Source organism: Varroa destructor, unplaced genomic scaffold (genome assembly GCF_002443255.2).
Source record: "Varroa destructor unplaced genomic scaffold, Vdes_3.0 BEIS01000003.1, whole genome shotgun sequence".
Classification (NCBI taxonomy): Eukaryota; Metazoa; Arthropoda; class Arachnida; order Mesostigmata; family Varroidae; genus Varroa; species Varroa destructor.
The window spans coordinates 30,573,623-30,600,866 of NW_019211456.1; the positions used below are offsets into that span (position 1 = coordinate 30,573,623).

At 41.9% G+C, this 27,244-nt stretch overlaps 1 protein-coding gene across 1 annotated transcript in view; it reads right to left on the minus strand.

The window, feature by feature from the left end:
- The window catches only part of LOC111248273 (uncharacterized), a 147,116-nt gene that overhangs the window by 14,816 nt on the left and 105,056 nt on the right, over positions 1-27,244 (minus strand). Inside the window, exons 2-3 of the mRNA XM_022800340.2 lie at positions 24,153-24,326; positions 21,242-21,401 (exon numbers count right to left, since the gene is read on the minus strand). Coding sequence (XP_022656075.1) covers positions 21,242-21,401; positions 24,153-24,326 — 334 coding nt within the window. The remainder of the gene's footprint in view (positions 1-21,241; positions 21,402-24,152; positions 24,327-27,244) is intronic.

The window sequence follows — 27,244 nt, forward strand, 5'->3', positions numbered from 1 at the left end:
TATATATAGCAATAGTTCCGGCTAGTTTAAATAGTTCACTTCCTGCTTCTGATAACGGTTATAGCGTAAAATACCAATAGAATAGAAGGCATATTGTTATGCAGCCATGTCGGGTAGCTTCTTTCCGTAATAACTTTAGCAATAATGTATCTGCATGCTAATGTCAGGGATACGTGATGGTCTAGGTTCGAATCCGGACGTAGATACACTTCCTTTGGTGCTAGGAGTCATCTGATAAAATGGCCAGCGGTGCTAAATGTAAAGTTCGAAACAGTTAGTGATCTTAACTGCGATGCTGTCCTTCACACGGAACCTTTACTACAACTATTTCGCCCGTGAGGCAACTACGAAGACCTAAGGGCCACTATAGCCTTAATTCGCCGATTGTACGATCCTAACCATCTGTGTTTCGAGAATTACGTTCGATATCGCCATCAGGTATTCCATCAGGCGGCTGGTTCCGTACAATTCTAACCTGGAAACGACAAGTGCCGCTCTATGATCTTTCCAAAAACACTCAGTGACGCGCGGAAGAATGTAAGATGATTTTTCGATACGGACCAGTGACCTCTGCCAAATGGCTTTTATGCAAATAGCATATATCAGTACACCGAATCAACAACCGGCAACGCCAGTGGCGACAACAACAGAATGTAGATAACGCGCCGCTTCGAACAAAGGCATCATAGAAATTGCGGCTCCATACACACATCTAACCAGAATCTTAAGTGCACACAGCATTAAACGTCCGTAAGAATAACGGAAAAAAATTGTCACTACCAACTCCTCTATAGCATAGTTTTCATCCATACTGCAGTAATAAACGCAAATATCGCCATTTTTGCGTCGTATGGTATTACAGGTTAGATCATCTTCTGGCACCGTATTCTATTATCGGTACACTGGTTGGCTGGATTTGGTAAGGGCCAGCAATAGGCACCTACAAACAGCCAGAGTGGCGGCTCAGGCAGTAAACGATGATTAACGCGAAAAGTGCATTCACTTGTAAATGTGATTCCGTATGCTAAAAAATAATGAGAAAATAGTGGAAGGTTTGAAAGCACCCAGCCCCTGACCTGCACGCTCCTCTGAAGCGAATCGAATGATACGAAAAGTTGCTTCAAGGAAAGTACAGAGGAGCAGAGGTGCCGACAGGAACTGCCTCGGCGACCGTGGCCTTCCTCGGCCTTGACTTATTGTTTCGTCAGATTTCATGGCGCTAGCATTTTGGTGGAGTTGACACGGTCTGGCAAACTTGGCCGCTGCGCTGGCATCGTTCAGCTGACGTGATGCTCGTTTGTCTCCCACTTTTGTTTCTTTGTCACTCCGAACCTTCTACGACATGCTCTCAATATGATGCCCGACTACATAAGTCCTGTATTCTTTTGGCCATGTCCGCCTTTCAAGTTCTAAGACATAACCCTTGTGTCTACTTTAGGGTGGAAAGACTTAGCAGAAGTTAAAAAAAAAAAAAGGTGAAATTAGGTGCCAAAGAACACAAAGGGGCAAACTCATGTAATCACGCACTTTGTTATTGTTAACTAACGTAATGAATTCGAATGTAGATGTCATGCTACTGTAGCATGACTATGCACATACCGCGGCAAGGTTGCATTTCAATGTTTGTTGCTTCAATAACGCCTTCATGTTATCACTAACAAAATTACACAACTAGGATTAATTACTAGGACTGAGTCATAACGTGTAGACATGTAACGCACATATAGTATTACGAAGCGCCGTAATCAACAGATGAGCAAGCAGCCAGTTTTCCGTGAAAATAATGATCTCAACAACAACAACCGCTTAGGGTCCGAAGTCAAGGCTGGACGATGAAGCAAAATCCAATCTGCGAAAGGAAGACTTCTATCTACAGTGAGTCGACCAGTGCGCTTCTGACCGCGCATTCGAAGCCCGAAACTACTGGTTTCGGAGCAAACTGCTGGCGCCCTGACACTAGCGCATCACCGTAAGAAAATCTGCTCGCCATCCGTGTATCAAGAATATTGCAACGCAGCAGGAGCGACGACTTCGCTTCTTGTTGGTTGCGTCCGCTTGTGGAGCGCCTTTTGCAACCCGGATCTTCTTGGTGCGATGCCAGCGCTGGTGCCTCTCGCACGCGACTTGCGGTGGTGACCCAGCTTTTGGGCACCAGATCTGGGTTGCGGCAAAACGTAACTGGAGCGTCACCGATGACAAGGTGGCGCTATGCTGAGGCGCCTCTCGACGGATGACCTTGCAAGGACGTCGCTAGGGGATGTCTGCTAAGCTCCAGAAAATCTGTACACAATGACCGTGCAGCAAGTTTCGGATGGCTCTGTCGGATACGAAAGCGAGCGGCTGCTTTAAAGGGGGTGCAGGAAGTGATGGAGGTCTCAACAGTAGTGATGCGTTGTCACGTAGTTTTAGTTGAAAAGAAGATAAAAAAGCATACTTCACATATTTCTAATGTGCAAATTAAGGAAGGTTTCTCTATAACGTAAGAGGATTTATTGGGGTTTGATATAAAAGGGGTAGCACGCTACCGATAATAGCGTGTTATTTTTTGGAAACATGGTACTTTTGTAAGGGTTCAGTAGCTTTCAGTAGACAAATATTCGTTCAATAGGTGATCTCTTGCCTTATACTCTGAGTTTCGTAACAAGGACGCAAATTTTCCTGTGAAATTAACTCCTCTAACTTATCACTTTTATAGCTATTGCAATGTTTAATTGTTATGATAGCGGTTAATTAATGAAAGGTTTATTCGTTAGGTCTTTGAGAAGCGAAGAAACAAAAATCCATGGCCTGTACAATTATTATATTACATGATTCGAACTTGCTTTACCCGCATTTCAATTCCAATGGATCTATATAGTCTCACACGTGTTCAACAATCCTTAAAATGCACCCCCTCTAAAACAGTTCAGATTTACGTAAAACGTCTGAGCCAGTAGTTGAGCGGGTTGATCGCTTAGTTGTTTTTAAAGCCGTGCTTTGTTTTTGGAGTTGTTCGGCTCGTCTGCTTACTTAGGCGCACTTTTTTCTCGCCACCCTTTGCAAAACCGTCGTCTATCTTCCCAAAATGTCCCGTCTGACTGTAGTGCATCAGTGTTTCAGATATGGTGACGCGAACCACAACCTGTCGCGCACGCGCCGAATATTGTAACAGGCACAGTGCACCGCGGCGGAGTAAGAAAGGACCGCACCGTAAAGGCGACGGTGCCACAAACGCTGCTGGCGCTTTTTTTTTCGATTGTGGCTTCCCTGCTGAGCAATCCGTGTCGTGGCCAGTCAAGCTTGAAGATGAGCGCTGGTAGAGGGGGCCTGCTGTTTGCTCTTCATCCAAAAAGGCGCCTTAAAGCCGGCAGTGCTGCTGTTGTTATCGTCGTTTGGCTGTAGTAAGCAGGCCTGCGTGCCTGTTCAACTGTCTGTTGCTGTCTATGAACAGCAGCATCGTTGCGGGCCCCCGGCTCAACTCAGTGCCACCTAAGCCGGCTGAGGCCCGTTAGGGGCCCCTGCGGTCGACCCAGATAACCAAACTTAACTGGGTCGTCACCCAGATCCGGCCTCTGGGGGCCCCACTACCGATGGGGCCCCGGGTTCGGGCCCCGTGGGTTTGGGCCTCAGAGGAGGAAGAGCAAGAAGACGATGACGAAAGTAAAAACGTCGCTCAGTTTAGCTTAGATCAGCTCACACGGTTTCAACACGCGTACAAATGTGCAAACATTCTGTGAGGGACCACAGCCGTAGTGGCATAGATCTCAATAGAGCAGACGGCAGAAAGCTATAGCCGTTACGCCGGGAACTCAGAATCTCAAGTGGCTTTTCGTTGGATGATCAACGCATCGCGGCAGATAAAACATAGCCGTTTCCCGACGTCAAGTAGTGATATGGACTGAGGCATCAACGAGAAAAATCTTGGAGGGAGGGTAGCGGCAGAGGGGCGCAGATCGAATAAAAATTGGATTGGCTGAATGAACTGGAGATAGAGCTTTACTTGAATTCGTTTTATGATCTTTCCGCACTGGGTAAATTGTTTCAAGGCTGTCTGTTTCTTGATTTTTATTGAAATCATCAAGTTCCATCGGCATACACCTGATGACATTTAGATGTTTTTACGGTTGGATTGTCTCTATTGTAAACTGTTCGCTGAGAAATTAAGCAGTTAAGAAGGGCATTCAGTGGGGCTAATACACGTTCACGCGTGTTTCTACTGCCCCGCATACTGCAAATAAAGTAATCAACCTTCAATCGATTTTTTGTCAGCGATTAAATATCTTAATGAGCTTACAATTAGCAGGCGACTTTAGACGTTTCCGACCCACACAGGTAATATTTGACCCTTCAGCCATCTCATTCCTTATGTGTATTTTTCTCCAAAATGAGCTCATCAAGCGTCATCAACAGGCTAAAAACGCAAGTGAGTTCGCTTGCGTTAAGCGTCACACTCATGGTAGTAAGTATGGCCAAGTAGGCCTAGCACGAATTGTATTGGGTACTGTACCCAAGTAATTTCGCTAGTGTCCATTGATAATGGGTTGGTGCGTTTCACAGGCCAGCATAGCCTTGCATCTACTCATAGATATATCTCTCATATTCAATGAAACCGTTGGCCTTCGCGTATTAGGCTCAATGCAGAAATTGCACTATGAACAATTTCGTTCGCTTCTGAAATACTGTCTAGGCAATATTTGAAACCGTTTCAACAATGGCTGTAGTAGACTTATGGCAGTGATGTTGATCGTGCTCACTGTGACCGTTGACTCAATTATATCTGTTTCAAGCGTTACCAGCACCGCCGCCGCCGCCGCCGCTGTCCACGGCCTCAGTTAGCATGAATGATAGTAGTCATCATTCAATCCCAACAAGTAATGTAAGTATGCTTCTGATGCTATGTTATTGACGATGATCCCGTCTGTCGCTGACGCGGTTCTCCTACGTTAACGTTCGCCCGGCATCGCTCGTTGCTGCTGATCAAGACAACACCCGCTGCACACGATATCTCTAATAAAAGAACACTACACAGAACATCGGGCACTAAACAGTATGTCGTCTGATCTATTCGTGTGCGTGTTTGTACATGTGTATATATATGAGACTGCCTGGCTCCGTGAGGGTTTGACATATTGCGTCTGGCGCCATTTTTCTCATAGCTGGCTGCCGTTTGCTTCGCTAGAGCAATAGTGAAATTCGTGGCGACAGCATCAGTAGAGATGTCCTATCCCAGCTAGCGATTTGATATGACAACAAAACACACCAAGCAACCGACCGTGCGTTAGCTTTGACCCTTAGCAGCTACGCTGGCTTGACGCATACTCAACGACCCCTCAGTGATCATCTGTCGTCGGCCGTCGCCCCTTGAACGCCACGCGACACCAACACTATTACGCCACTGTAGTCGCAGTAATGTACAGCGGCGAAGCGCTCTAGCGACTAACCAGTGATCGCTACCCTTAATAACAGTACTAGTACCATTACGTCTATATATATATATATATAAGAAACTTTTATTCCCCAGTTGTCATGCTTATATAAAGGCGCGCTTGCCATTGCGAGTGAACTGTGCCAGTCTGTATGTACACAAAACGCGGTCAATGGTGTATACAGTGGGTTAGCCTCGAACAACGTACGCTGGCGTGTACCGAAGACCGGTGCGCGGGCCAGCTGAAGGCCGTCAGTTTCGACTCACGGCCACCGATCGTGCCCAGACGGTCGCTGAAGGACGTTTTCAGCCGATAGGCCATGAGGAGAGTGGTATTAAAATGAATGCAGCGACAGAAACAGAAAGAGTGACAACATTAACTGCGTAAATGGCAGTCGACACGCGACGACGACGACGACGACGGCAAGTATACACACATCTATATCCATTGTATGACTGGCAATTGTAACTGCTCTATAGTGCAAGGCGATGTTTGCTGCTAACGGTGCTGGCCAGCTGGCATGACAAATGGCCTTTATATTTGTGTAACCATTGGCGGTCACCAGAAACTAAGTTCTGTGCTAAGGCTACATTCCGCACCAGAACTCGGGGATGCCTCATGGTGTTTGGTGCGGTAGTATTCGATCGTTTAGTGACTGATCCGATGGGAAGCGGCTGCTGAGATACAGAAACATAGGTAGTAGTAGCAGTACCGCGCTGTCTTTCACCTTGACTCGTACAACTGAGCAGATATGTAGCACAGAGTGTATGTGTGTACTTTAAAAGTGAGTGCGGTTATATAGGTTGACGGCAGCTAAGTTTGCCCTCGTAGATAACTCCTAATTGTACTCGTCTTACGTGAAGATATTTGTATAGTCGAATTTGCGTATTACATGCACAGAGTAGACTAAAAACAGTAACATATCTGCATGTAGCACAATAACAATCGTAGAAAATTGCCTGATATGGGTAGGCCCGATCAATGTTTTATTTATACTTAGAGTAACACTTTGACAATGATCTAGTAACAAACTTAATAAAATCTAATATGGAATCTAGATATGGAAATGGCTATGAACAAGTAACAAAAGGCTTCCAACGTATTACGGATAGCCATTTTTGTCGATGCTGCTACTAATAGCTTTTGAATAGGACAGATCACAATGTAACTGCGCGTGTAGGATGACTCTGCTAATGAAATTAGATGAATGAAGCTTCTGTTTTTTTTTTTTGTTTATTGTTCATTTGTTTTACCCATCTAGTATCTAGTATCAGAAAGATGGTAAATGTTTGAAAATTTCAATTCAAGAAAAAAAGCAATGATAAAATACCGGTCAGTTGACATCACACATATATGAATTTTGTGCGAACTCTTATTCTCCGTAAATATAGAGTATATAATAGCAGTTCAGCATAAAGAGGTATTAGTAAGAACATGGTATATCTGAACAGAATCGTCTTAATTATTTTACTCAACTTTGGACAAGATGACATGGCTAAGTCTATCACTTCCGTTATTCCCGCCTGACGTTTGACACTTTACGCTCGTTGTTACAATCACATTAAGGCACGTAAGAATCCCTAATTTTCCTCTAGGTGCAACCACGTTTCCATCTGGCCAGATCATCAGTGTATTACCAAATCGTAATGGGAGCGCCAACGAACTTGGAGCTAGGGGACATGAGATCTCGTAAGGAATAGCAGCTTCGTATCGTTGGACAAAGCATGCACAGTGAATTCGTAGAGAACCAGGGCCATCATTTGTTTTTCTCGATCGGTCTACATACCTTGTTGTCAAATACACGAAATAATAATTAATGCAAAATCGACTATGGTCATTGTTGTTTGCCATCTCCGACCTTCAGCACGGTGCTCAATAGATAAAATTAGCATATTTCCCGCTGTTGCCACTACTTTCGCCATTAACGTGACAAACCCCATGGCATCGTTCTTGTCGCTGTTTCTCACCGCTAACAAGTTCATCCCTACGCACGCATGCACGTACGAGCACGGATAAAGTAAATGCAAAACTTGGTGAAGATCGAAGTCTCGAGAAAAGAGACCAATGAGCAGCTTAGATAAAGCCCTACGCTGGACCTTAAAATTTCCGGCGGAGTGGCATGTTTTTTAAGGATACTCGTAGTGGCCGTGGGTGCTGCTGCTTAGACATCATAACGCGTTAGAGAAGAAAAGGGCGGCTTAGCTCATTATCGAAGGAAACCGAAGGTGTGCAAGCTTATACGTATTCGAACTTTCCTGATGAGAAACATGTTCGCTAAAATGTGCATGAACAGATTTGTTAAAATAATTATGCGCACATAATTATTGAAAAACACTTAGAAGGCACACACAGAATGTACGTTCCGAATGGTCAGTTACAACTTTGTATGTTAGCTGAATGTAGTCAATATGACTACCGTTGACATTTTCACTTTGGAGCATCTGTCTGTCAATTATGAAAAAAGATTAACGAAAGAAAAGGCTACAAACCAGTCTAATTTGGGAATAAGATCAAGATTCATAAAGTACTGGATGTCTATGTCTGAAAATTTCTGGTTCTGGGCGGATTGATCTTTTCAAATGTGAAACTTTTATTAATATTCATTATAACAGCAAAGGTCGTTGTCCTGCTTTGTAAATGCCCGGTTCTATCCATGTGAATAGTTTACGTGCACGGAGTGCTCAAAAAGTTTCTGAACCGCTTTCTAGACACTATCAACTTTAGCAAATTTACCGAAAATTTCAAATTCGGGCTGGTCTTTTTTGGCTCAATTGAATAATTTGTTAATTCCGATATCTAGATACGACAGGTATGTATTGTTTTTTGCTGGTCCTTGTATGTAGATACAGAAGGAAGAGCAGAAAACTTGTGCACGGAGAATTGTTCTTTTAGACAGACGAATTTTCAAAACGTTACGTATTATAATACTTGAAGAATTCCATATCATTAATTATGTCTACGATTTCCGCGTCTACTCTAGTTTTAAAATAATAAGCATTTCTGTAATTAGAACGCCTAATTCTCGGTATTGCACATCTTCAACACGGCGCAGGCAGCAGTTGATTCGGTTAGTATAATGCAAACCCATGGGGCACCTCGTTGCTGCTCGGAGTTTGGCCAAAGCCCATTTTTTAGAAAAAGGCCTTGCTAATCACAGAAAATACGATTCATCAGCTTGGTTTTCTACAGTTTACTATATAAATCCACGTAAATTTCAAAGCTCTAAAAACATAAATCTGGATTCTAACTCGGCTGAACGTATTAAACGTATATATGGAGTTTTTTTCTTTTCGCGCTGCGACTCTTAGCTAGGAGATTGATGCTGTGTGGCTTCAGCTCGTACGAAACATGCATTTCGTTAGAGTGCATTATCGTTAGACCACATACATTTATATGCTCTTACCTTTGTCGGGTACCTTATATATAGACGATATGAAAGCATTGTTAAAACAGAATAGGGATAACAAGAATTGAGAAAATAAATAAACTCTATAGCATAGACCAACCGCGCTGCTTTTTCTGCACCGCGCCATTTAAGGAACGCATCCTTGGACATAAGCCTATAAGGTGCCTACAGATGCTTCCGCATCGGACACAAGTGTGACTTTCGTTTGATTTATGGTACGATTCATTCAGATAAATCGTGTTCTGGAAGTGGTGCATCATGTAGCGAACTACCACATGTTGGTTTTTACGTCGCTGTTGCAGTTAATGGTATGAGTGAAATTACATCATCATATGGTGACGTTATGTGACAGTTCTCAGACAAACTGCGGTCTTAGCGAGGTCATTGGCTTCTCAAAAATATAATTAATATAGTATATCTTAGTCGTTACTGCACTTCATTGCATTTCGACATTCTGGATTTGTTTTTGATGAATAATTATTATTACTAGACACATTATCGACAGGCGATTGATGGGCTAGTCTCGCGTGATTTGTCGTATAACAATACTTTACTCAAAAAGAATATTTCTCCATTACGTTTTACCTTTACACAAAAGACACTAAATTTTTTGATGGCACGCACGTCCTAGGATAATATCCACCATGGCTTCTGTTCATCGACACGGTTTATCTGATTCGGATATACCAGCGGTATCACAAGGGCGATGAGCAACGAAGCTAGGTGTATCTTTTGATTGTACCAGAATGGTACGAGTGTTCATCATCTAAATTAGTATTACGACAGTGGTATGAACATGGGTATTTATGTAAGGCGGCTGGAAGCGGAGTTGGTAAATTTTAAAAAAGAACTTTTGAACTAATTCGGCTGAAGATCGTTTTCTAATAGACAGTACCCCCCTTTATTTTTTATACACTTCTTCCAGTGCTCTAGCAACTTTTAAACAGTCATATACCTACCATTTTTATTCCCATACATGTTCCCGTTTCTCTTGTCTATGACTTTTCGAAATAAATTGATAGTGGACTTTTCTTGTCTGTTACCTGCGTTTTTCAGCGTCTAAAATATACGATAATTACATGGATTTATATCAGAGAATACGGGAGTTAAGCTAATATAAGATATTTCTTTGTCTGATCTATCAAGTAACTGAGCCATGTCATCACCTAACCTGATTACATGCTTTCGATGGTCGAGCCAACAACACTAAGCCTTGAACTTTTTCGACACTGCTACCGAACTGAATTTCTTTCTACGGCGACGTCATTTTTTTCGTTTGCTCCCTCTCTGGCTGGAAAAATAAATCAAACTATGTATCATCTATGGAGACCGTACGCACTGGAAGAATATTTCGTTCATTAAAGTTCGTTAAATACACTAGACCCGTTTCTAGATGGCTTAGAGTCAATTCGCAGAAGATCCATTTTACATCCGCAGTTTTCCGCATTTTTAGTCTTAGGATGACAATTTTGTAGCACGGTGCATTGAAGTGTCAATTTTGGTCGACAGAACCCTTTGGCTCCAAGCTTTGTTTTCGTAACAAGTGTCTTTCGGGTCCCAATATCTGCTTATCTCCCTATTGATCTTCAACACTCCTATCTCTGTTTTTGAGACGGGCGTGACTATTCATGTACTATGCACTTGTTTAGGGTCTCTTTTTCTAATGTTTTCACTCTGGTTGTCGAGAAACAAAAACTTGGCCACTGGGCGTTAGTTTTCAAACCTAAAAAAACATTTTACCTTCTCAACTCATTCTCCCGGAGTATTTTTAAGTAAGTTTACACTCGTAAGTTTCTAGAAGACGGGAGTATTGATCAGCCGAAGTTCGTCTGCTAAGGGTGCAAAGTTTAAAAGTTAATCCATTTTAAAGTCCACCGGATTCGTTTGTACCAGCCTACCATATAACTTATGCAGAGTGCTTGTTATAACACCGTAAATTGTTTGCCGCACGGGTTTTATCTGTTATTTTTGTTACAACAATGAAACCACTTCTTTCTAAAACAAAACCGCAGATTCATTATGGCAATGATGATGAAGAGCTCTATTAAGGGTCCTATATTTGATAATCCTAAAAGTTTTGTGCGGAGACTAACGGATTGTAAATAAGCCCCCGCGAATACCTTTTTCTGGACTTTTTGCACAGCGTGCACTTTTTTTGCCCTTTAAACCCGTAGATTGTTAGAACCTTTGCCCTATTTGCCCAACATTTGAAACATTTAGATTTATTCTCTTACGATCATTATCATAAAACTGCTATTATTGTCCTCAGATTTAAGGAAGAAATTTTTTTAAAAAATTCTGAGGCGTAGAAACCCTGAGTTGAACGAGATTAGAAGCCGCGATCGAAACAAATGGCATAGAATAGACACGCCCAGTAGGAGTGTTCTTGATAGTAACCTTCTGTGTCTATTTGCCTTCCTTACTCTGTTGGTACATATTCAAAGAGTGACAACTATTTAAAAAAAATATAAACAGGCCAAGGAAATTAATCTTATAAGGCATCAGGGTCAATATCTATATAGAACTGCGCAATGGAAGCCGGGACGCGACGAAGACGGGGAGTGTATTCACACACATATATATATATATATATATATATATCGTTCCTTTTCTCCGTTTTTAACTAACAGGTTGTATGGATGTCTCGATTTTTTTCTGTGTGCCTTTTGTGTCTTTAGCTTCCTATACATCCTCAGATCATTTCTCCTTTACGTTATTCTACCTTGATCAATGTTAAAACCTTTGCACAATCTAAATACATTTCAGATATTTAGCGTATTCAAAAATACTTGTTTGATGTTATAGGCACATGTAGATTCTGCACGATCAAGGATCACCACGGTCTAAAGGATGAACCAGATATAGCAGTACCATCGAATACGACATGCTGTTAGGCTGTTGACAGAGAAATCCATTTGCAGTAAACACATTTACTTGTCATATACATTTTTGTGGGTTGACTTAAAAAGAGAAAGATGATAACTCCAGAACCGCCATATATCATGGCTGCCCAGAAGAACAGGTTGGTATCGACAATGCAAATTAGTTTGACACCTTCGAGCACCATTATTTCTTTCATCCTTTACGGCCTTCTATTAATTTTTTTCATTTTCAGCTGCACGAACACACGAACTATGAAATTGCCCCTATTACCCTCTCCATTTCGTACATAGAATTTTTGTCATCTAACTTTGTGACTATGATATGCCCCCGAAATGCTGACCCTTTGCTGAAAGGCGAAAAATGGTTGTCGTTTCTGCCTTTTTCCGATTCATGCTTCTCTTCGTCGTTTCTACTGTTTGCTTGCTTGTGCCATAGAACAGAATAGCATTCCACCTTTCCCTTTCGTAGAGAACTCTCCGAACAACCAATTTTCTTCATCTAAATCGATGACGCCCCCGGTGGGCGAATAGTGCCATCGTGGAATTCTTCGTTGTCGTTTTCGTGGTCTTCGTCCTTGTCAGGTCCGTTCCTCCCCTACCGATCGAGCAGGTTCAAGAGCCTATGTGCGTATATGGACCATTCCTTTTTCTCGCAGCTCGCACAGACGCAGTCGCTCCTCGCAGTCAGTAACGGTAGGATATGGTAACGGCGGTGGTATCCCTGCTGCTGCTGATCTTTGCTGTGCCGACTCTGATCTAGTCTGACAGGAGATGACAAGAATGATGGCAAGAACAACGAGGACAATGACGCCAGGAACAGAGTCGGAAAGGCCAAACGATCCAAACGCCAACGGACATCTTGCGCATTACGAAGCACCGACCCGTACATCATGGACCGCTCGCAAATTCCGTCTCGCATTCTTGCCTCATTCGGGCCGTCTCGATTTTATGCCAGAGTCAGTTTTCAACATGAGCCGGGCATCGATGTTCACTATTGCATTGGCTTTTTCGATTTCGTCCTTAGTTTCAACCTTATGCGCTCATCCATCCAGAAGAATCAATGTGCCGTTATGCTACTCGTATCTATTGTTGCTGCTGGAGTAGGCCCGCCTGGCTTATATTTTGCGATAGACAGTTCGCCGGCGGCGGACTTATTTCCAATTTTCCAACGAAATTTCTGATTTCTACGCGTCTCCTTTATGTAGCTGCTCATCCACTTCCACATCTCTTAACTTCCTTCTGCATTCAATTTCACGTTCTATCAGTACGCACACGTAGTGCCGAGCGACGGTTTTGGGGCCGCTGCGGCAAGTGGGACGTCACTTATGTGCGAATCTACCGATGCGGCGATTTAGACTTGTAGAATCCAAAATTGTCCTCTCAAGCCAAAAGAAAAATGTCGATGAAGGAACGGACAGATAGATAAATCGTTGAACAGGGGCGAAGGCGGAAATAGAGGTAGAAGGACAGTAAGCGTGGCTTTCGGAGATATGGTTGGATCGAAGGTACTGGAGTCAGGCGGGTAGTCACGTGAAACGTAGAAGCAAAAAAAAAAAACAGCGAGCCACCAAAAGGCCATAAACGAATAGCTGAAACGAATCGAAATGCTTCTAAGCCTCTTTGCTGTTTGTATGTATAACACATCTTTGTTGGCGCTATCACGGCCACTCGATAGTATAGGAAAAAGTTCCGAAATGTAAGTGATCTTAATTCTGATGTAGCGGCAGAGTTATTTTCGCATCTGGCTGTTATGTGGCATAAGAATGATGGAATATCTAACAGCGATATCGAACTTCAAACGTGGAGGACCGTATACCTTGTCCTTTTTTGTTGAATCTTAATAGGTCAACTAAAAAATTCAATCGAATAACTAAGATGTAGGGATTTATAGTTAGAGCTATCAGCGAGATTAGTAAACCGAGCTCATTTTTGCGCAAGTTATTGCACAACTTCCCATATTCAGTCTGCATTTTCACGTGTATACTATCGAAAAAGCATATTTTTAAAAGAAACTATTCTAGTTAATCATGATGCTGTTGGTTTATTATATATGATACTGCGAAATCAAACAGTTTGCGCGGAACATACGTTATATAGACTAGTTTCTTATAACAGCTGCGTCTGAAGTCAGTTTAAAAGAGGAATCAACTTTTCAATGCTTCAGTAAACGATTTCACATCAGCGTTTTCAACCACAGCATAACGAGTCCTTTAAAAAGCAGTGACTTAAATCTAATATGGTCATAGCCTATGTAGTAGTCATGGCATATGAAGAATGTAAGGTCCCGGTTTTGCAAACGTTTTACAGGAAACGGAAAAAGGTCGGAAAATAACCTTAGGAAGGAGGGAGCTGATGGCCATATTCCTTAGTTGTCTTACAACTGCTGAAACAGGCTAAGAGCTGAGCAGTCGGCAGTCAACTGCGATAGCTACGCCATTCAATAACGTCGTTGGGTCTTGCTATTGCTCTGCTCAATCAGTGATAGAGTGACACCAAGTTTCACGAGTCGTTCGTTCAAACCAATAATTACTGGCAATCTATCGAGTGACTGAATGGGTGACAGAGTATTGTGCTAATCATTGTTATCATAAGCTTCATTATGATCTTAAACAATCAAATTTTACGCACAAAAAAATTATATTAGTGTGCTATTTTGCAAGTACATACGGTAGCATTAAAGACTAGGTGATAGGTTCATTGGTAGCATTGGACTAAGACAGTCGGTTTACGTAGGGATCATGTCGAAGCATATTTACGTGTTGATGCCATTAATAGGGACGACCAATAGCCTTGCAATCACAAGCCAGAATATAAGTAAGAGATACGATCCTTTTTTGCCTGTGTTATCATGTCAAGTTTGTTTCCGGGAGGTAACATCTAGATAGTAGCCTTACATATTGGCTTGCGGCCGTCCTGTTTTCGTTCCTCTACGAATCCCAGGCCAGCAACGGCGATTGATTTCGTCGCCTTCGAAATTATGTGGTGCCATAGGCATGACGATCACACTGCTAGTACGCGTAGGCCAATTATGCAAGAAGCTCATGAGTTGGACGTTATTGAGAACCATACTCCCAATGATGATGTTATGACGGCGGTATTTACTTTAGACCAATTGCTATTACACACTACTGCATTTAAGCTACGAATCGAGCGTTTTGTGTACTGGCTGTCCTGTTGAATTTGCATAATGTTACAAATACATCTTTTATATTCAGAAATTTGGAATTGCAATTCAAACTAAGGCAATGCAAGCATCCGTGCAGTATCACTCTTCTCATTTACAATCAGTTTACGAAATTTCTTCGAGGCAGCTCCGAAAATCTAGCACAGTATATTTAGAACCCATATTTCCCTCTCGTATGTATTGATACTAGAACTAGACCGTTCTCGGCGGTTTCGTTTTCTCCAACGGCGACACTTTCAGCTTATCATTTCGTTTCTGCCTGGACGACCCGTTCGATGCGAAAACAGCTGTTATTATGATAAGTGTCTGCTCCTATCAGATGTTTGTGATGGGACCATAAGTGAAGGTGTGATTGTTACTTGAAAGGGTGTAACATGTATAATTGTAGGAGTTTGGAACTTCACCTCAGATACTTCCACAGCTTTGACGTCCATGAATGTTATTGATAAGGCAAACTAGTACTTCGGTAAAGAGTCTCATACGTTTTGAAAATAGTGACCAGCTGAACTCTGGAGCAGACTGTCGATCGGTGCTGAGATGAACCCTGGCAATTTTCCTTAAAAACGCTTAGTCATACCAATGCGATTGATTCCCGAAACTTCACCGAATTTTTAAGTTCTTACTAGTTTAATCAGGGGTGTGAAAATCAGACATAATAGAAAAAAAACATTAACGGATACATAACGCTTTTCAGGAGCCTTCTACTACTTTGAAGAGCATATTTTGCTTTAAAAAAAAACTCGTTACTCCAACCCAAGCGAAATGGTCAACAAAAAAAAAATTTCTCGTTCATTTTAAAGGTTAATTTTGCAATTGCTCACCGAAAGTGAACCCTTCTATGCTGTAGTATTCCGATCTTCGAAAAGAAAGCGAAACGTTCCCGAAATTAAAACTATGGGACCGGGGTGACTTGACCGATCGATTCGTAACCTGGTAGGTTACGACAGCTCGACTTAGAGAATAAAAAGTCTGCAGACGTAGTGCCATTGCCTAAAAAAAGTTCCTAATATATGATTTGGCGTCTGTAAGCTTTGATGTGTTGTCTATCGACATTTCACCTAAAACAAAACAATAGTGACTCGTCAAAGTCAAGATGAACTGAGTAAAGTAACAGACGTTTTTTCTGTGTAGTGGTTTCATATAAACAAGTGGCGTACTTCTACATGACGAACGCAATTAAATACTTCTAAGTTTTTTCACTGCTATCGTACAGTTGTACAACAGGTAAATACATCTATCTTTATCTACACAAATGTATGTTCCTTTACGTAGAAACGTCCGCTTGATATGGATAGAAAACCATGAAACTGATAAAAGTAAGATCCTCTAGATTCGGATGTTATTTGTTGATTGCAAAATCGATCGCTTACTCCGCATGAAATGTCCGCGGGCAGCTTTACGCAGAAGTTGAAATACAGCTGGGTAAGAACACTTCGTGACAAGTCTGAATACCTGCTGCAACATTTTGGCCTTGCCGTTACCTGCAAGACGCGATAAGGATAACTGGTACGATATCTCTCGCGTTGCATCAGTATTACACTTTTTTGTTCCTTCTATTCATAGGACGCTGTTCGCTTTTACTTACCGTGTCATCGTCGACGTAAGCCTGTGCCTCGCTCATAACTGCCTTGACGCGTCACAGCGCTATCTCGTAGTCCTTTTTCAGTGCTTTCTCTTGATTTTGACACGTTAAACGTTATCTTGTGGCCCTTTTCAATGCTCCTGCTTCGCAACTAGTTTACTTATATGAATTACTATCTGTTCTACATCCGCTCATGCGTCTTTAGTCTTTGTCCTTCTTTGCTGCTTGGCCCCTGTTAGGGCGTTGGTACCTTTTAGTTAGGATAAAAGGCTGATGAATAAGCAAGCTCTTAATTATGACCCACTCTGCAAAAATACGGTAGCAGAGTAAGAATGATTACGTCTACGGGATGCTGAAACGAAGACGGTTCTTAGACGCTCCTATACTAGCCTATATTCGTCTACCACGAATGGCACCAGAAATTCAGGGCCATTCGGATCTGGTTGTTGGCATAATTCGGGCGTTGCTTTAGAGTGTTCTTCAGTTTCGTCGTACATTGATTTTTACTCACAATGAGCGCGCATGTCTGCTTGCTACTTGTGTTCTGGTGAAACCTACTTGGTATGATAATTCGAAATGATACCTAAATCAATGAACACATTTTACTGCAATCCTTTACGAGAACGCCATAATTATCGACGACTGGGTAGTCGAGCCCACGCTTCTCACACAGGCAACTGGGTTGTTTTAGGGGGATAATTTGAATGGACTTTTATTCCCCATCTAGCTAAGAGGCTTATTGGTCAGATAAGAGGGCCGAGGAAATCAGTCGAAGGCATCTTGTATGCAGATGGCATAGCGATACATAAGTCGAACGGCTTCCAAGTGCACCAAACTCTAGCCCGGCACCGCGCGGTAGTCACAGACTTGGTACTGGGTCGACCTTGTCAAAATGCAGGAATTAAAGTTCAGAAGAAAAAGCAGGATTGTCTCCTGTTTATGTTAACCGGTGTCCGCAGTTGGTGTTAATCTTCTCCGTGGACCGCCGAAGTTTTACTGTGCATGTCACCAAACAATGCGCGAAAGCAGTGTTAACCGCATGTGTAATCAGAGCGTCCCACCGGTGTCCCTTAGAACCGTCCTCAGCTTTTCTGGGCTCGAAGCAGATCTGGTCGCATAGGGTACACATCATTTGGGAGGATTCTTCACTGGGGAACCTCGAACAATTAAATCGCGTTAAAGCTTTTTTCCTCAAAAGAGCGCTAGACTACACAAACAAATTGCCTCACGCGTATTTTAACCGATTCCCCACCCTGTCCGAGGACCTGTTACGCTGCTTTGAGTTCCGAACGGCAAAGGGCTTCAAGACCAGCCTTAAAAACAAAGAGTAAAAATTTGCGGAGACCGATAGGGATTTTTTTGCTGCGGGTGCGACGGGGAGCAAAAAATGAAAATAGGCGAACCGGCTGTTGTGACTCGCTGTGCCGCGCATCGGTTCCATCACAAAGTGTACAAGAAGCCGGGTTTCCATTAGCCTAGTGGGCAGCACATGCCGGTACTCCAGATACAGAGAATATTGTGATGGATATTATGCCGCTCGTTGTCTCGGGGTACTATCTTTAAAACATTTGGCAAATCTCTTAAATTACCTTTATAAACTTAATGAGACTCGTATGACGCAAGCTTTTTTAAATGGTTCAATATAATATCTCTGGCATTGAGAAATTGCGCTGTTGCTCTGTGTATATGGGGCTTCATGGGCGAACATGATTAGTATAGAGGTAGCACATCGTCATGGCGAAAAAAGTTCGAACATAAACAGAAGAAAAACGTATTCGATTTTTTGTTGATACATTTCCAAGAAGGTGTATATAAACTGAAGGCCAAAAAGCTCAGAAGATCTGCAGCAAGTCGCAGAAGGTCAGTTGTGTACGCTCGAAAAAAGCGTGAGCTGATCTAGTTGCCGCGGATCGGCCTCTCTTCATGCTATACTATAAACAAGCTTCACACCTTATTGTTTTTTTCTAGCCAAAGTAGTGTACAGGTAAATTCAAGTATGAGTACGTGATTCTTAATAGGGATAGCCAACTTGCAGCATTGATTTTTTTCGACCGATATTGTTCATATGTAGATGGCCAAAAGGTCGCTCTACTCATTTTACATACTGACAGAAATCTGTAAGTAACCGCCGCCTTTACCGAAGTAAGGGATGATTTTGTTTGAAATTGATGTTTATGGGTTGCTCCGTCGTTAGCAAGCAGAATGTAACTGAAAGCGCACTTCATTATGACCCTTGAAATGTAGCTCGCAGCCAGATCACGTAGCCAACGAGGCAATGTTGCATGAAAGGGTCGTGAACGATTGTGTAGGTGGCGTTTGCAGGAGGTGATATGTAGATGGGCGACTGAAGATATGACCACCTTATGTTGCTCTATTAGAGCCATATGCAGACGTATGCATGATCGAATTTGGGAAAGTGTTCGTCTTCATAAGATTGCCATGGTGGCTATCGTCTTCTTGTATGAAACCAGATAAAAAGTAGTCTTTGGTGGAGGTTTTACTACTAGAAACACCGTGAGCTGCGAGGTCGAAAAGCTCTGAAAAAGAAATCTTGAGAAGATGTGGAAGATTTCCTGCGAAGGTGGCTAACGAAAAATTGAAAGCTGCGATGGAGGCTAATCTATTCCAAAGAGGAAGGTTGTGAACATCACCTGCATCAGAAAAATACCATACATGTTCAGCTTGGCCAAAAAATTGAGTAACAGATGTGACAACGTTTGAGCGAAAATTGAAGGAACCTCAAAAAATGCTTCTCTCATTTTGCCCATGTATTACAACCACGACCCATTCATAGGCTATTTTTTTTTATCTATTTATATTTTTATCTAATAATAATATATATAATAGAAATATATTAATAAAAGTACTATATGTATATATATTATTATATACTATTATATAATTGTATCAGTAGGTGGATGCAGCTGGACTCTCATCTTTAAGCAAATGTACAGCTGCTAAAGTCTGTGGTGCCCTGTTTGATGATTTACTATTCACTATTAGCTTTTTGTCCTGACTCAGCGACTATGGCCTAAGCGAATTTGAGAAAAAAATTGCTATTAAAATGGTACGCCAGGGTAAGCAACTCTTACGACCGTTCTGATACCATAAACGTAATGGTGGCAAAGATGGAAGAGTTTCAGTCAGACTTGTTGCCAGCGACGATATTTACCATAGACGACCTGTACTGATTACCATTCCTCTTTCAAAATATCGACATTCTCGTAATAGGAAAATTATCTAAATGTCAACACAGTATCGAAAACGCTCGTCGAAATTCCATAGAACCTCGCACCGCACACGAAACAACTAAGTTACCATCCATCATAGATAGTTATAACACATGTCCAAATCAAAAACAAAAGGACAAGGTCTGTGAAAAAGGATCGAAAAGGCAAAATGAACTATGCCACGTTCTAGGCTGAGCGATCCAATACAGGTTACGCCTCCATACGATCTGCGACATAAACGCTGAATGTGCAGCTCTTTTTTTTCTAGAACCATACCTGCATTACCAGGTCAAGCGCGCCGTACCAATTTATAATACTTGACGGTTCGACTAAACACAGCTTTTTCTTCTCACATAAATATGGCCGTATTTATGGTCATATTTAGCGTGCGCAACTAATCTGCGAGATTGTCACCTGACATCTTAAGCTGCCTGTACAAACCGCCAGAGTCTATCGATAGAGCTAAGTAATTGACACGCTTACATATGCATGCTATGCGAGTCGGCAACCCAGCTCGTATTGAGCCGCATAATAGACCATCGACTAGATGGGTCTACTCTGTTCCTGCGTAATGGGCCAGCCTTTCCAGTAGCAGACGGCATAGTGCCTTTCCTATCGCAACATCACCATTGTAGACATTCACCTCCATTTTCTGTATGTCTCTTAACACCGCATCGTAAAAACAAGATGACATAGAGCAGAACCACCGGATGACGTCAGAGTCAGAAACAGCTCCATATATCTAGGTAAGTACGCCGTGCTTTTATTTTCTTTGTGTTCCATAGATTCCCAGCGTCCGACACCGTTTGCGTCCGAAGGGAACGGCAAGCGACGAGTAATAAAGCTTTTTTTTATGTGTGTGATGCCAGGTGGAGGGCTCGTGAAGGGCATAGCAATTGTGACAATAACTTGGACAACGGCCCCGGTTTCTTCGAGGCCGCGAAACGTACAGTTGGCAAGTTATTTGTTTACGGCGTAATTTTAAGCTAGCATAGCCACGTTCGTATGCGGGCCAATTTTTGAAATCACCTTTCCATCAAACAAACGTCTTGTTGGACTCATCTGGGATTTCTTGAGCAAAATTACGATGTCTCGAGGCAATCATATGAGCAGGTCTTATAGAGATGTGCGTGAGCCACTCACTTGAGGCCACTTATGAGGCACTCTCGCGGAATACATATATACGCGCTTCACGTAGGTTGGCACTGCGTTCTTGTTTTAGAGGGAAACACATTGTAATCTATACAGTGGCAGTTCTGTCCGCTCGTGTGATTATTGCCCTATGTATTATGAGTGCGGTTTTGTGGAGAATATTCCAAAAGCCACTAGAAGGTGGATCAATAGCTTCATATACGATGAGTACTTTATGGCCATTTAAATTTGAGGAGATACATTATAAACCGTTTCTCTACCTGACTATGAGGGTTCGTCTGAATGGAAGAAGGTCTGCCAAAAGAACTTAATTCACAAACGAATCAACGCATTGTCTACTTCACTTTCGTGATGTCCTTTGTTAAATAGTAGCGTAGTTGCCTCATTATTATCTATTCACCGAATGCACTCGACGATAAAGATGGGCATTACTGAGATGCCTGTACCCGTCCCTGTGGCGAGAATAAGTTCGACGAGTTCACGCCGCTTTTTGAAGTATTGTCCAACCATAAATACAGAACAATCACGTGTCATTGAAATTCCGCATCCCAGGATCACTCCTGCAAAATAAATGGTAGACGACATTATTTCGGCTATACGACTGCTAAAAGTATGTTTATACATTCAGAGAACGTTGTGTGCAGCGTACCACATCCGGTGCCGCGAACAACAAAATTCAGCACATCTTGTTGAACTTACAGCCGGTATCGTTCATAACTAAGGCTGAAATGATAAGGGGCCTATGATGGGTGACGGTTGGTGCCGGTAAGGTGCATCACCCTATGTAATGGCATTCAATTAGCGAACGAGGAACCCGTTGAAGAGCTTAATCCTATTTTTTAGTCTTTCGCCAATTTTGCCTTGACACAGCAGTTGAAAGCAGGACCTACAGCATTGTATAACTGCAACCCCATAAGAAAATTGTATGCCAGACATCTAAATGAGGAGGAAGCTGTTAAAAACTTCAACATGTTAACTTAGTGCTACATTTCACGAAAGCAGACTGTTCTTCGTCTGTATTTTTGGGTTTGCTTTTTCACAGAATGGGATAAGCAAAAATAAATATATAGATATACATCTATAGTTACTTGGATTGAATAAAGTAGTATGATCAATAGGGATGATTAAGGTAAATTGACGTCGTCATTTAGTAAATAAAGATCTATCTGTATTGCGGTCACCTCTAACTAGGAAACAGCAGGAATGCTCTCGCTTTCTGAAATGAGGCCTATCCTATAAATCCTTGTAAAGATTACTATCGACTTGTTAAGAAACTCGAACTTCACTGCGGCACAGGTTTAAACGCTAAAGGCAAACTAAAAGGATATTTGACAGAAAGTTTTTCGGAGCTTATTTTTCTGCTGCGCACAAGATAATTTGCTGTGGACGCACACACTTCACGCACCTGATATAAGGATAACAGCATTTGCTGAAATCAAACAATAATAAATAAGTGCTCTCATTTCTTCGGAAGAGAAACGTTTGTGGCTAGCAACAGATACAGTATTCGACATCAAGGTCTGTCTCGAAGTTACTTAATTCCAAACAAAACATATTGTAGTCGTAAAAAGCCGGAACTAAAAGATACTTTTAAACATTTTTAATTTAACCTTCAACATATTGTCGTACTTTGACCCCCTGCATTGTACCGCATATACAGTCTTGGACAAGAAACAAGTTCGCCCAACATATTCCTACCAAAGCCCTAGACGTTAGCTTATAGCCTGCAGCATTTTTTCCGCTGCCCCTTAGATGTCGGCCTGAGATCGCGTATAGTGAGCCTGAATCACAGAATTTATTACAGCTTAACACACAAAGGTCTTGAAAAATCGGGGTTTTTTTAACGGTCTCGTTACGTTGACATGTTGTACATTGGAGAAGGCGGCTCGCTTTTGTCTGCCAAGAAGAATGGCCATTAGAAAACATAATGTAAGGTAGTGGTCTCGCTGAAACACAACGGTTTAACATAACGGAAATTTCTTAGAGTGACCAAACTTTTGGATTGTTGCAAACGCGAGCTGGCGATATTGAAGCTAGCATTTCACTTAGGACCGTTTCCCCATTACGAAAAAGTCATACTGTATAATATAGTTACGAAAGTAAGTTCGCTGTAATTCCCGCATAGATAAATGTGTCATATATTGTTAAATTTATTTATGTAATAACCGATGCGTCCGAGCTAACAAAAATTCGATACAACATAATATATTACGCAATGAACAGCGACGTCTAAGGCCAGAGATGTCGAAGATGGTGACTCGCTCTGAGACGGCTGGGGATTCGTACGTTTCCGACAAGTTAATTACAAAACAAGTTTGAAGAGTCTTGGCTTTAATTAACAGGACGCCCTGGATTGATGACCCAGGCGCTCTAGAAAGCATCCACCAGCGTTTTAGATCTGCGTTTTCTGCACCAAGAAAATACGTTTTTCTGTATGTCATAATAGTTTGGGCAAAAAAAAAAAGGGAACTTGTGCTCTCCCTCTATGGATTGAAGTGATTAACATAGAGGCGCGATGTTTAATAAGTGATCTGTTCTACCCTAGCCCATCAAAATGGCGGTCATAAGGAAAGCTTTACTGACAGTCACTTAAATTGATGCTTACTTAATCAAATTTTAAAGAAATTCGTTTCCATTCGCCACAAGCACAGCTCGTTGGTTTAGCAAAACAAATGGCCATCGATCGATTTCAAGTAGAAAAAAACAAACATGAAACCCCCGTCCATGTAAGTCTGGAATTTTGTAACGTCATTTACAGAGTACTAGATTAAACCCTTGGGTTGTTTGCATGTTTGTTCAAATCGGCCTTAAACTATTCTAGTTTATAGGTCCCTCTCACAAGATGGTCAGTGCAATCGTAGTATTCGAAATAATCCTTTAGAACAATTATTTAACAACAAAACAACAACTAAGGTAGCCCAGCAGAAACTAGAAATGCTATCGATTTCAATACGTTACAGGACTTCTATCGAAATTCAAAAAGCAATTTAGTTATACCCAATTTGGCGTCGTTTCACGCCATGTAAACAACTAGGAAAGGTTCCAGTCTTGACGTTAGGCATGTGTCCCATTGAAAAGTGAACACGGCCATTCAGGTTCCTATAGACAGGCGACGTTTTCAAGTCTGCCAGCGTCAGCCTTGTACGACGCTGTCAGCCAATTCTCTTTATGACCAGTCTTCGTGATTATATCTTCCAAAACAGCATATATTATAATGTCAGTGTGCTAATTACGTGATAACGTTGAGATCGAGTAATCATTGGCTGGCACTATTGCGCATGTCAAATAGCGTAATAGTGATAGGTGCGTACCGTAGCTAATGAATAACTGGTGAAACTGAGAAGCAAATGACGTGAAGAGGACGGCCAACGCGGCTATGAGGCCTCCGAGAACAGCGAGCAAACGGGTGCTCTTCCGCCGGCAGACTCCAACAACCCACGGCGAACAGAACAACGAGACTGCCATTGACATTGCCCCCAGGCACACTGTAAATAAAGCAATCACACGAGATAAAATAACACTACGTTATATTGTCAAATACAGAAACATATGGTGATGATGATGATAATTATGGCAATGGTGACGATGATTAACATTATAGACGTTAGAACTAGAAGCTCTAAGCAACTAGAAGCTCGCGCCAAAAACGAAGAAAAGAAAAGGAATCGCTCAATGCTAACGACACATAGTCCTCCATAAGATGATTGCTAACGAAAATGCGTCTGTCGGAAAACCACTGAAAAGAATCTTGTTTTCATGTATCAGACGTCTACTCCTTTATATTCCCATGCTATGCACTATGGTACAATGTATACTGTAGTACAGCAAATAATGCTTTTTATTAACTCGCTATTCTACCTGATCACATAACTCTCGTAATGAAATCTGTTCGACCCCAGCGTTTATCCCAGTTTGCGATAAACGTAGCAACATCGCGTGTATGTGGTCAGATGGCAGGAACGACGAGATGACCCCGGGGGAGATACACGAAACAAAGCTTGCGTAAAGATTAGTCCTATCCAAAGATGGACATTGCCATTGCCAAGATTGCCGTGTCCGTCATTCCTATACACGGGGTCTGATCTCCTCAAAAATATCCTCCGTTCGCCTTTATCTCAATTCAGTTCTTGCTACCTGATCCAGAAGAAGCGCGAACAAACAGTGCCGCAGAAAACGCAGTTTATCCGTGCAAAAAATAGTCCAATGATCATTTTAAAGGTAAGCATCTCCTGTATCGCTGTTCGTGTGCTTATTATGAATCGTACAACAGCGTAGACCTTCGTCCAGCATCGTTCCGATATCAGAAAAGAATAAAATGCTATGTCACAACCAAGAAAATAACACTGATAAGTAGTAGCAGTAAGATTGGTGGAAATGCCCTTTTGCGCACCCGGACTACAGCCGGTAATTCTACAGACTTCAAGGCTCAGACAGGCGGTCAGAAGCACAGAAAGGGAAAACCATAAGGCTGCATGAATTTTAGAAATAAAGGTTATTTCCGCCCCAACTTAACGAGTTCAGTTAAATGACGTTCTGTATTTGGGACAACTCAGAGGAAGCTATGTAGGAAATTTGCATTTGTCCTTGTTTGCGTACATGATTAACCAAACAAAGAAAAAAATTACAGATAGAGAATTAAGCTAAGCTTCAATAAATTAAAGGGCGTTTGACACGTTCGTGGAATAATTATGAGAGCCAGTCGGTATCATGGTTATCAGTCGTTGTGCAAGAGGTATCCATAGTTTTGAATGCGTTGTGCCTCAATGAGATCGAAATGACGGGTGAGAATTGGCTGACAAAGATACTATGACAGCCAGCGGATCTCGAATTAGTAGAGCGAGAATGACGGGGGTTGTTTTTCAATTGGACGATGACCGGGTCTGTTGATTTAATACCACCCCATCGGCAGCGCTGCGATTGAAGGAAGTGCAAGACGAAGAATGAAACCAAATGAACGACTAAATTTGGCCTTGGACAGCTATTCACTGCTTAGGGCGAAACAGCGAACCAAATGAGATGTGGCCAGCCACTAATTAACCAACAAATGCGACACAAGTCAGGATTATAAAGAAAAGCTTTTCAAATTTGATACGTTTTCGTGCTTTTCTGTGTGTGCTTCGAATTCGAAATTGAATTTTTTGTCCTTCGTCTCTACTTCTGTCCCTAACGGCCCAGTATAGATGTTAAGCTTGCTGAAGGCTTGTATCGTAATACATATAAAAGTAATCTACTTCAATATTTGTGCGTCACTACGAGCAATTATTTCTATTGAATGCGTCAAGCAACATAAACCCCTTAAAAATGTTCTGTGCTATTCCAGTTGACGTTTTTAGCTTCAACAAGCAAGTAGTTATACCGGACGAAGAGTTACGGAACGAAGAGATCGGTTGGTAAGGCCGATCAACTAACCGTAATTGTTGCAAGAACCAACGCCTCTCAAGGAGAGCTACATAACTTGATGGGATAGCAATCCACGGCGACATAGTTCTGTTCCGCGGCTGTTCTTCCACACGGACGATCTTCAGTAACAAGCCACGGCCAATCAACGTGCTCTTGCAATACCTACTGCTTGCGGAGGGCTTTCTATTAACTTATGATATAGTGTTTCTTAGATATGTCGTAAGCAATCCGGAACTTACATACATTAAGTTTTTTCGAAACACATTCGAACTCACTATTAAGAAGAGTCTTAAAAACACCGTCTGCGAAAACATGTGACGCGCCGCAAACCTTTTGGGACAACATATCCGTTGAACAATGGTAACTGGTTGACACAGAACAAGTTTATGGTTAGAGAGGACGAACGTACGATGCCTTTAGTACACACTGTTATGAGTCAGGGGTCAGCTATGATAGTAGCGCGAACAGTATGTAAGACCACCTTTTTGCAACATTCTACTCTGCTATAAAAGGAGATACAAACTGCTTCCCGAGTCCCAAAACACGCTAATTATTGTTACGGTTAAAAGCAGGAGTATTGAAATTTCTGCGCGAAGTGGTCGGCAAATAAGGGTCTGGCTGTCTGGTTATTTGGGAAACTTTGCTCGTCGCTGTCAACGACAAAGGTAGAAAAAGCTTCAGACCTAAGGCTAAATATTAAAGCTACGTATAAGTCTACTTATAGGAAAAGTGTGCTCCACAATTGTGTAACTTTAACTGCCTCGTGAGCGGTTCAAAGATGCTGTTCGTAAAGCACCGTCTCTAAAATGAAGAGCAAGACCGGGTTCAGTTTTAAATTACAGTGATATACGAAGCTATCACTGTCCATAAATGAAGATCATACATACTTATGCCAAACAGAATATTCTACCGATAGGAAAACCGCAAATAGAGCTTTTTTTTTTTGTTTTATTAAAAACTATCTAGCTTCGTCTTTTTATGTTTATATGAAATGAGCTGTTTT